General features: G+C 35.3%; 1 protein-coding gene across 6 annotated transcripts in view; it reads right to left on the reverse strand.

The window, feature by feature from the left end:
- PARG (poly(ADP-ribose) glycohydrolase) overlaps positions 1–12,236 on the reverse strand; it is a 168,638-nt gene that overhangs the window by 64,230 nt on the left and 92,172 nt on the right. For all 6 annotated transcript variants that reach the window (XM_021710973.1, XM_021710974.1, XM_021710976.1 and 3 more), the window contains 2 exons: positions 5,152–5,244; positions 552–709 (listed from right to left, as the gene is read on the reverse strand). In XM_021710973.1, the coding sequence (XP_021566648.1) occupies positions 552–709; positions 5,152–5,244 (251 nt within the window). The remainder of the gene's footprint in view (positions 1–551; positions 710–5,151; positions 5,245–12,236) is intronic.

The raw sequence follows: 12,236 nt of genomic DNA on the forward strand, positions 1-12,236 counted from the left end.
CTCTGTCTTCCTTCTTAAAATGTTACGCTGATATTAATAATGTCTATAAAAAGTCAAAGTCACTTTTCATCTTCTTCTTAACAAGTTCATTTTTCAAATCTTATGACAGTTTCATGACTTTATACTCTCTTTTATAAGACCTTTATCAAAAGGAGGACTTTTACTCTATCTTTAACATTGTTTCAGTATTAAGGAATGTAAGTACAACAAATGTTCCCTAGAATAATCAAATTGAAACATATGGAGTCCAGAATACTCAGAGAAGATGTGCAATCTGAGAGAATAGAAAGAACAAGGGCCTTGGAGTAAGACCTGAGATGAAACCTCGGTCTATAGCTTACTGGCTCTTGGAAACTAATCAAATTCTTTAACCTCTGTGAGCTTTAATCACTTAGTCCACAAAATGATATAAACATCACTTAACTTACAGTATTGTAAAGATTAAATGATTGCATACAAAATACTTGGCTTATGGAAAATCATTAAAAAAAATATTAGTTCCTCCTACCTTATTCCAATTCATTGCTAAAGAAGTATTCTCTGAAACATACCGATTAAAGTTAATGTCTGGGTAACTAGAATACTCTGATTTCATCTTAGCATTTCGGCGTGGAAATGTGCAGAAGAAAGCATTAGCTAAGAGACTGGAAATCTGTTCCTGTGACATTGTGATGGAATGATTCATCTTCTGTTTCAGGAGCGGTATTGGCTGACAGAAAACAAAAAAATACAGATGAGAAATAATTAGTTTAGCAATTTTGAAAGCAGAGGCACCAAATTGCATTTGCTAGATTAAGGCAGAAATAATTTCAGGCCACTCATGAATCCTTAAATCAACAATACTATTAAAGTCAAGAGCCATTTATCAGGGATTGTTGGAAAATGTACTTATTTGACAAACTACAGATTTCTAATCAATAAAAATGATAGTGAAGGGAACACAAAACATTATAATAAGTAATAAAAAAAGATTGCTTCAGTAAGTAAATAAAAACGCATTGCCTATGTAATAAAAAATTAAAACCAAAAAAATGAAACAAATATATGCAACATTCCTTCTGCTAAATTTTGTTCTTATTTATATTAAATATAAATATTGATATTAAATATAAAAATAGTTGGACAGAACAATTTTTCCTACTCCTAAATAAAATGATCTAAGGAAAATAATTCAATAAATAAGTCTTTTCCCCTATTCTGAATCATACTTCATGCTGACAATTTCTTTACGAGATACAATTTAATTTTATTAAAGCAGTTAAGAGAACCTATAAAAACTATCAGAGACTTATGTATAACTAGTAACAAGACAAGCATTTCCTAAATAATCAAACATTCCAAGCAAAGAAGAATGTAGTATACTTTTCCTTCCAATCTTTTATGTCTACAGTGTCTTCTAGTTTGTAACACCAAATTCACTGAACATTTATTGTCTCAGTATAATCCACAGGACTTGAGTACTGTATTCAGTTGATTTTATTCTGTTTTAAATGTTTAATTTTGTTCTATCTTAAATGTTTAATTTTAAAATGTTAAATGTGGCTGGGCTTGGTAGCTCAGCCTATAATCCCAGCACTTTGGGAGGCCGAGGAGAGTAGACTCCCTGAGCCTGTGGGTTCAAGACCAGCCGGGGCAACTTGGCGAGACCTTGTCTCTACAATAAATCAAAAATTAGCCAGGCATGGTATTGCACACCTGTAGTATTGCTACATGGAAGGCTGCAGTGGAAGGATCGCTGGAGCCCAGCAAGTCTATGCTGAGGTGGCCGTGAGCGTGTAATTGCACTCCAGCCTGGACGACAGAGTGAGATCCCAACTCAAAAAAAAAAAAAGTTAAATGTTTTAAAGTTGTTCTGGTAAAACCAAAGACCTATTACCAGTTTGCATATTAGCTATTAAGTTTCAAAATGCTCCCACATAATACTTGGAGATGTCCTTCCTTCTCCCTTTTAGTAAAACCTAGAAGTCAGAGTTCATCTGCACTACTGTGAAACCAGCATGCCTAGAGAACTCAGAAATCAACAACCGAAATAAACCTGAGGAAAGAAAGGCAAGACAAATCAAAATTACAATGCTGTAACAATTGACTTTTTCCTAAGTAATAGGAAATATACATCACTGCTAGAATAAGAGTTTCCCAGAAAAAATAAGTCTAAACTTGCAATTCAAGGATTCCTCTTGGAAAAATTCAAGGGCAAACAAACAAGTGAAAGGTGAAGTATTCATTTTCACTATGGTTCCAAAATTCCTCCTTTCAGGCCTTAGCAATCAGCATTTCTGAGAAAGAGGAAATAGGGAGCTCATATTGATCTCTACTTTCCATCCTATACATTTATTCATAGCCCAGCAATGAGTTTAGAGAAGGTGACAATAGCTTAAAGCAAACAGCTAATTGGTTTTAGTGAGAAATGAGTTTTTAAGTACCATTTACCTAGTTATCCAGAAAAATGATTTTAAAAATTAATGGTAAATATTTTAGGCTGGCCTGGCACGGTGGCTCATGCCTATAATTCCAGTACTTTGGAAGGCCGAGGTGAGAGGATTACCTGAGCCCACGGGTTTGAGACCAGCCTGGGCAACTTGGCAAGACCTCATCTCTACAATAAATCAAAAAATTAGCTAGGCATGTGTGCCTGTAGTTCCAGCTACTTGGAAGGCTGAGTTGGAAGGATCACCTGAGGCCAGCAGGCTGAGGTTGCAGTGGTCATGAGCGTGCCATTGCATTCCAGCCTGGGTGATAGAGCGAGAGACTCCGACTCAAAAAAATATATAAATAAATAATATTTTAGGCTTCATAGACTTTTAACACAAACATTTTTTGTCCCCCAAATAAGTAAAGAGTATAATTTTAAATAAAGGAAATAACTTCTGCTCACTTGGTAAGAAGAAAGGTCTAAAAACTCATTTGGGAAACGAGAAGACGTCAATCTTATTGCCAAGCATTCATCTAGATGAAATAAGAGGCTGTTTATTATGAAACAAGATATTTCAAAAAGTTTGCCAAAATTTGTTTCCTTTAATTTAAAAAAAAATCTAAAATTTACCTTTTAGATTTGGCCTAGAGTACTTTAATATGATAAATTATTAAGTATCAACATATACAATTTAGCTTGCCAAAAGATGTACTTGGATCTCAGATTGAAATCTTAACTTTCCCACCAGAGACTGACTTTTCAGGAGAGGGCAGAATACACAGAATTAAGATGTTCTCCCGCTTAATATGCTAATGGAAGAAGAAAGTTGTTCTAAGCCAGGACAAAAAGTTGGAGAGCCAGGGATCTGATTTTGGTTGTACTTGTTGATTATTATAACTTACAAGTTTAAATGCTTTTGAATAAAATTTTCTCATTAAATAAAATATGGAAACATTCCTATGCATGAGAGGGAGAAGAAGATTAAGTGATCCATACCAAAAGCCCACATGCTGATGATTATGAACTACACACTGAAATCAGAAAGTATTTAATTAAGCACCACACAAAACCCAGAGACATACAGAGTATCTCCCTTCAAGAAGACAATAATCTAGTGGTAGGAGATATATAATGACAAGAATTATAAAACAATGTGTGAATTACAATTTGAGTGCTACAGAAGGGAGAACTTGACTGGGACAGCCAGGAAAGTCTTTACAGGGAAAGTAAAAGACAGGCAGAGCTAGGAGTTAGTGAGAGATTTTACTACGTAAGAAAAGGAGAGAAAGGAAAAAGAATGAACATGGAATATAATTAAGCAAATAACTTCTAGCAGAAACAAGAAGTGCTTTAAAACATTTCCTCTGCCCAAGAGTTAAACATGTTTCAGACACAATTACTGTGGTAAAACTAAAGTTACATAAAATTGAAAGCATCACAGTAAAATGTTAACGAATGTGGCACACTGAAAAACATTCAGTGGTTCTCAATTAAAGGTGGCATGGCAGGCATTTGGACATGTGTGGGATGTTTTGTTGGTTGCCCCAATGGCTGTGTGTGTTTTTTTGGGGGGTCTCAATGACATACTGCAATGAGTGAGACTAACCAACACATTCAAAAACTATTCCACCCAAATGTCTGTAGGGCCCCTGTTGAACAACAGTGTTAGCAGAATTCTAGCTAGCATCCATGTGGAAAGGGGCGTTGGCCCTAGAAATAAAAGACAAAGACAAATTCAAGTCACTATTGTGAGAAACACAGGAAGAAAACTATGGAGAAGAAAACAACCTCCCCTATGGAGGTTTGAAAGTATGTTTGGGAATTCTTTGATATTCCTCCCTTTAAGAAGTGGAGTCATACCCCCTCACCCCTACTTCCTTGGGTATTGGCTAAATTTAGTAGCTAGCTTCTAAATGAACAGAAAAATAGCAGAAGTGATACTAGGTGTTTTGAAAAACCAGGTCATAAAACACATTGCAGCTTCCTCGCGCTCTCTACTATGTCATGAAGACATCCAATCCGCCTATGGAAAGGTCCTTGGCAACACCTCTGGCTGACAGCTATGTGAGTGAGCCAATTTAGAGGTGGGTCCTTCAGCTCTAAGTCAAACCTTCAGATAATTGCAGCCCTGGCTAACATCCTGACTGCAATCACAAAAGAGAGCCTGAGCCAAAACCACTCAGTCCAAATTCATGACCAAAATTTGTTTCAACAAAAACTGTGAGGTAATAAATGTTTATTAAGTCATTACATTTTAAGGTAATTTGTTACATAGCAATATATAATTAATGCACTCCAAACAAAAGAAAATAATAAGAGATTATTTTACCTGTAAAAGTTAAGAATGAGCCATAAACTCATTTGTTAAACATCACACTGGGGGAGGATGAGAAATGGGCACTATTAAGCCATTTTGAAAATGAAATACTCCAAGTCCATTAGTATGTTTTGAAATAATGACTACTTTTTTAAAAAGTCAGATTGTTTAAACAAAGAGAAAAAAGACTGAGTAAATAAGCTTCAACAGTGTAAATTAAAGCTCAGAAATTGAATGCTGTATTTTTAATGTCCTTTTGCAGCATTCTCTCTACCCTCTAAACTTTTCCTTAACAAAGCAAAATTATCTTACTCTGGCAAAAACTGTTCCCCATCTCTCTCTTTGACCTTGGCTATTAGAGTTCAAAGGAAATTCAATTTTGAGTCTCAGGAAAGCTACTGAGGAAGTTTTATCCACTAACCTGGGTACAAATATTTGGCAGACAGAGTGCAATTTTCACCATATCAGGCAAAATGGACTGATACAAATGTTGAGCTTCTGCTTCTTCAAGTACCTGAAACCAATAAAATAAGTTACATGAATAATAACCACTGAATATGTTTCTTAAGAAATTATGTATCTGCTTTTCATGGAATCCCATAAGGTGGCACATTATCAACATCACCAAACACATGTAAAAGTACACCAATAGGTACACCGATAAACTTATAAATTCTTTTCCAAATGTATATCATTCACTTTAATCCCCTCTTAAAACAAATTAAGTATCCCAAATATCAAATATTCCTCACACACAACTAAAATACCTGCAAATGAAAACCAGTAAATTTCTGCCCTTAGTTTACAACTAAAAACTGCAAGACCACAAAGCACTCTCTTTTAGAAGCCCCATAAGACCTATCTAGCTGTAACAGTCTATAATTTAAAGAAATCATCATAAAAGACACACTAATTACTTCAGAGAATACTGTATGGGTCAAATCTAACCTAATGGGTAATAAACAATGAGGTTTCTTATAGCTTTAGAATTTTCCTTTTCTAGGCATCCTTGGGAAGTTGAAATGACAATTCCCATATCATAATTTGAACCACAGCACAGATGACATTCATGGTTCATTTTTGTCTTTGATAATTTCCTGTCTCAATAAGTCTTTTACTTCAATTTTCTTCCAAACATCATAGAATTTCTTTAAAGTATTGAAAATGACAACTCTTAATTTAGAGATACCACATATACAGTCATGAATGGCAGAAATAATCTATCTACTTAAAACAAACTTTAAATAAAGGAAGTTCCAGTTATAATCCACTCTGATCTTGTCATTATTCCAGAAAAAAGAAAGCTGAGGCCAAGGAGGTTATCTGATCATGCTAGATTGAGATGATCAATTAGCAACTAAATCAGAACAAGAACCCAGGTGTTCTGGTCTCTACAGCACAGCCTTCCCCACTTCCCTACATGACTAGTGTTTGAAAATGACGAGGAAACAGACTCTTCACAAAAACCTCTAGATTTTCTTTGCTATTGAGAGCGAAGCAGAAATAAAGATAAAACCATTTGTTTATCTGCAGTTGGACAGGTTATGTATGTAAATAGAAAAAGTAACAAAGATAATTTATATTTGATCTGGTTTTTGGCTCGTGCCTGTAATCCCAGCACTTTGAGAGGCTGAGACAGGACTGCTTGAGCCAAGGAGTTTAAGATCAGCTTGAGCAACATAACAAGACCTCCTGTCTACAAAAAAGTTAAAAAAAAATTAGCCAGGAATGGTGGCATACACCTGTAGTCCAAGTTACTCAGGAGGCTGAAGATGGAGGATTGCTTGAGACCAGGAGGTCAAGGCTGTGGTGAGCTGTGATTGTGCCTCTGTACTCCAGTCTGGGTGACAGAGTGAGACCATGACTTAAAAAAAATAATTTTCTTTCATTTATACTAAAGTTCTAAAACCCAACCTTTGTTTACTTCTCTCTTTAAATTAAGATAGTGGAAAAATAAATAAATAATTGAATTATAAAAAAAAAAAAAAGACAGTAGGAAAACGATATTCAAAATAAACAGGAAAATTTTTGCTGTTCAAGGAATTTGGGATTCAATTAATCATAAGTATATAGCAAGTTAAGTAAGTGAACAAAAGACAATTATTAATTGTGAGGAAAATAAAAAGTTGTACAGGAGGGGCAAAGCAACCATAGCTTACATATGAGTAGTTTTTATACCATCCAAATAAAAAACCAAATAGTGATGTAACTGAAATGGATAAGAGAACTATAGTGAGAAAATGGAGAGGCAGAAGTAAGGCTTGTGCTAGTGAATGAGGCAAAGTATGAACAAGAGCTAAATCCTAATCTTCTACAGTGGGAAGTCAACACACAGTTTTTTAAATAAAGATAAAAGGTAGAGTTAAATGGCTGCCTCTTTTTAATCAGTGTCTTTAAATCTACTTGAAAGAAAAAACTAAATTTTAAAAAATTATACATACATAGAAGACATTCCACTGTTTTAGAGGTATACACTAAAGATACTGGCTTTCCTATACCTGAAAGTGTATAAAATATTTTAATACATTTGTTTAAAATATTCAAACTCTTCTTATGATTTATCTTTAATTTTTTTTTAAGAGACAGCGTCTCACTCTGTCACCCAGGTTGGAATACAGTAGCGCTGTCATACCTCACTGTAACCTTGAAATCCTGGGCTCAAGTGATCCTTCCCATCTCAGCCTCTCAAGCAGCTAGGATTACATGTCTTTTTGCTTTCTAAAACTCTTTCTTTTGAAAAAATTATAGATTTGGAGGACATTACAAAAATACTATAGAGGTTCAGTATGGCTTTCATTCAGTTTCCCTCAATGGTTATATTTTATATAACTATGGCATACTATCAAAGCCAGGAAATTAATACAGGTAAAATGTTTGTGAATCTTTCTATGCCATTTTATCATGTGTATATAACCATCACCAAAATCAAGATACAGAACTTTTATCATTTTCTTTTTGTTTCAAGAAACTCTTTTAGACATTCTTTTAGGTTAAGTCTGCTGATTACCAATTCTTTTACTTTTTACCTTCATCTGAGAATGTCTTGGTTTACACTTTCTAAAGAATATTTTCATTAGAGATAGAATTTTGAGTTGACATTCTTTTCTCTCAGACCTTCAAAAATTTTGTGCACTTCTTTCTGGCCTCTGTGATTTCTGATGAGAAATCCACCGTCAAACTGTTTTGCCATACAGGCAATGTGTCATTTTTTAAACTGCTTTCAAGAGTTTTTCTTTGCCTTTAGTTTTAAGAAGTGTGACCACAATATATTTTGGCATGAATTTATTTAAGTTTATTTTATTTAAGGAAAAAAGAAGATTCACGACAGAAAGACCTACTATTGGCAAGTTCCTCAAAAGAAAAAAAACCCCCAAAACTGCCAAACTTTATTTTCATATTTTTAGAGACAGAGTCTCACTCTGTCACCCAGGCAGGAGTACAGTGGCATGATCACTAGAGCCTTGACCTCCTGGGTTCAAGTGATCATCTCAACTCAGCCTCCAGAACAGCTGGAACTAGCATGTGCCACCACACCTGTCTGTCTGTCTGTCTATCTATTTAATGTAGAGATGTTATCTATCTATCTATCTATCTATCTATCTATCTATCTATCTATCTATTTAATGTGGAGATGTGGTCTCGCTATGTTGTTTAGGCTGTCTTGAACACCTGGGCTCAAGCACTTCTCCCATCCTGGCCTCCCAAGTGCTGGGATTACAGGCATAAGCCACCACACCCGGTCTTGTCCTTATCTTTTAAAACTGGCATATGAGTAGCAGCTACTGTGCTCTGCTGACAATATCACTTATTTATCTGATGAAGCATCACTGCACTGTACTTCTTCACAAATATCAATGCTATAGACCTGTCTAATGCTGCTTTGGAAACACAAATGAAAACCTAAAAAATGCCATTTGAGAACACAACCAACTCAACTACTATTTAAGATGAAATACATAATCTAAAAAATTAGCATGATCTTATGCTTTCTCACCTCTTATTATCTCTTTGCACCAGCAACTTCTATCTATTAATCTCTACAATGTATTAAACTATACAATGCAAACTGCAATGCACGCAGAAAAAAAGTTTTTTAGAACTAGAAATCAATTAGAGGCACAGTGGCTCTGCCTCTAATCCCAGCACTTTGGGAGGGGGAGGTGAGAGGATTGGCTGAGCCCAGGGATTTGAGAACAGCCTGGACAAGTTGGTGAGACCTCGTCTCTATAATAAATCAAAAAATTAGGTGGGCATGTTGGTGTGCACCTGTGGTTCCAGCTATTTGGAAGGCTGAGGTAGAAGGATTGCCTGAGCCCAGGTCAAGCATGCAGTGGAACACCAGCATGTGCGACAGGATAAGACTCCAACTCAAAAAAAAAAAGAAACAACGAAAACTAGAAATCATTTCTTAACTTCAAGAAAAGCAAGAGGTCAGGTGTGGTGGCTCACACTTCCAGGTATGGTGACTCAAGCTTATAATCCCAGCATGTTGGCAGGCCTAGGCAGGACTGCATGAGCCCAGGAGTTTGAGACCAGCTTAGGAAACACAGCGAGACTTTGTCTCTAAAAAAAAAAAAAAAAAAAATTTAGTCAGATATAGTGATGCATGCCTGTAGTTCCAGCTACTTGGGAGACTGAGGTAGGAAGATCACTTGAGTCTAGGAGTTTGAGACTGTGGTGAGCTTTGATTGTACCACTCCAGCATGGGTGACAGAGTGAGATCCTGACTCAAAAAAAAAAAAAAGAAAAGAAATAAAAGAAAAGAGCCCTTGGTCAAATATTCTATAACATATAAAAATAAATATGTAAAAAGGGAAGCTGCATTAAATTCTCCCACAAATAAAGCCCTGCCCTCTAGAGGACAGTCTGCATAAATAATTATATGCAGCAAGTATTTGTGTGTGTGTGTGCATACCAACTTTTTACTCTCATCCTACAAACCGATTGTGTGTATGTTTCACTCAGAATTAATACAATGAATTTCAATTATAATTATATTTTGTCCATCTCCTCTCCTTATGGATCTGTTCATTCTTCATTCAATTGGCTGGTAAACAAATTCATGAATATCTATTATATGCCAGGCACTGTGCCAAAAGAATAGTAAATAAGAACAGACATGGTCACTGACCTCATAAATCTCATGGCAGAAAGTCCTATGCTCCCTCTGTGACCCCAATACGTCAGTCCTAACCTTGAAGGATAGAAATAACTGTAACCTCATCATGACTGTGGAGAAGCTATCTTTCTTTCTCCCTTCAGCAAATAGAAACATAGGCAAGCTATTAAAATAGATGAATTGAATTTGCTAACTATCGAAACATTATAAATTATTTAAATGTCTACAAACATAGACACAGAAAGATATTTGCTTGATTTTTCTTTCTGAGAATATTTGATCAACTAAAATTGTTAAATGTGCTCTAATATTTATTAAAGACATGTATGACTACCATACTTGACACAGAACGTACTAAATAAATATTGACTATTTCATTTTGAATTAACAAGTAGCACAAGTCATACCATTTTCACTATTGGTCTAAACCTACAATTTTTTTTTAGAAAGCAGGATTTATTAAGAGGACAGAAAAGTTCCCACAGTGGGAGGGGACCCAAAGTGGTCAAAATTTTCAAAAAGTTACCCATAATCTTCTTTAATTAAAAAAATCAAGTAAAATAAAATAAATGGCCCAGAATATCAAATTTTATTAGATAATTTTTCAATATAAGGAGTATATCACTAGGTGTGGTGGCTCATGCTTGTAATCCCAGTATTTTGAGAGGCTAAATTGGGAGGATTGCTTGAGGCAAGTAGCTTGAAACCAGCCTGCGTAACAGAGCAAGACCCCATCTCTACACAAAATAAAAACTGAAAAAAGAAGTTAGCTGGCTATGGTAATGTATGACTGTAGTCCTAGGTACTAGAGAGGCTGAGGTGGTAGGATAATTTGAATCCAGGAGTTTGAGTCTACAATAAGTCATGATGGTGCCACTGAAATCCTGGGTGACAAAGCCAAGACCCTGTCTCTAAAGCAAACTTTAAAAATGAAGTACATCACTTCAAAATCTAAATAGAGAAAAAAATTACATAATCCCATAATCCTAATATTTATTAACATAACCAATATTTACCTAAGTGTTTCTCTTTCTTCTTACATAGGTGGGTAAATCAATTGAAATTATGTTGCTCAAACAATTTAGCATGTATTTTTTCACCTAATATTGCAACAAAAGCATTTTCCTTATTGCTATATAATCCTTATAAACATCATTAAGAGCAAAATGTTTTAAAAAGTCATGCATTTTCACCGTAGAAAATTAACAAGAAAAAAGAAATATTACCCATAAACCCACTGCCAAGACAGCATTGCTATTTTAGAATATATCCTTCCAAGCTACTATCTATTAAAGTTGTTTATTTTTGTTTAACTTAACATAGTGGACATCTTCAACTAGACATGGCAGCTCATGCCTATAATCCCAGGATCACTTAAGACCAGCTTGAGCAATAGAGCGGGACCTCATCTCTACACACAAAAAAATCAACAAATTAGCCAGGCGTGGTGGCATGCACCTATAGACCCAGCTACTGAGGAGGTTGAGGTGAAGGATCACCTGTGCCCAGGAGGTCAAGGCTGCAGTGAGCTGTGATTGGTCCACTGCACTCTAGCCTAGGAGAATTTATAGTCAATGAAATAAACACATTTTAAGGGCACCATTCAATGACTTTTTAAACCACATACACCTGTGTAACCCAAACTCCTATCAAGATACAGGGCACTGCCATCATCTTAGAAAAGTACCTCATGCCCCCTCCCAGGCAAACCCTGCCCCCACACCTCAGAGATTATCACTGCTCTAAACCATAGGACATGCACTATTTTGTATAAGGTTTTTTCTTATTTTTACTCAGCACAATGTTTTTGAGATGCACCTATGTTGAGCACATCAGTAATTTGTTCCTTTTCATTGCCTTTTATTATTTATTCCATTGTATGAATATACTGCAATTTATCTTTCTCTTGTGACACCTGAGCTCTTCCCAGGTTTTGGTTATTATAAGTAAAGCTGTAAACATTCTTCTATAAAGCTTTTGGCATACATATGTTTTCATTTCTCTTACATAGGTATAGAATAAATCAATGGATAATATGGCAAGAATGCTTAGTTTTCTAAAACCAGCCAGACCTTTTTCTAACATGGTAGTACATTTTAAAACTCCTAGCAAAAAAAGTATGAGTTTAGATTGCTCCGTATCGCTATCTACATCTGTTCTTTTTCATTTTAGTCTTTCTAGTGCTGGTATACCAATATCTCATTCTAGTTTTAATTGGCATTTTTCCAGCAACAAATATTACGCTTCTTAAAATGTGCTTATTGGCCATTCGTAAACCTTCCTTTGTGAAGTCTTTTAAACTTGTTTGCTCATTTTTTAATGTGGTTGTCTTTATTTCTGAATTACAGTTCTTATTTAATATATAACCCTTGTCTGATAAACATTTT

This window comes from Carlito syrichta, unplaced genomic scaffold (assembly GCF_000164805.1).
Source record: "Carlito syrichta isolate Samal-C Ts95f unplaced genomic scaffold, Tarsius_syrichta-2.0.1 Scaffold301780, whole genome shotgun sequence".
Taxonomy (NCBI): Eukaryota; Metazoa; Chordata; class Mammalia; order Primates; family Tarsiidae; genus Carlito; species Carlito syrichta.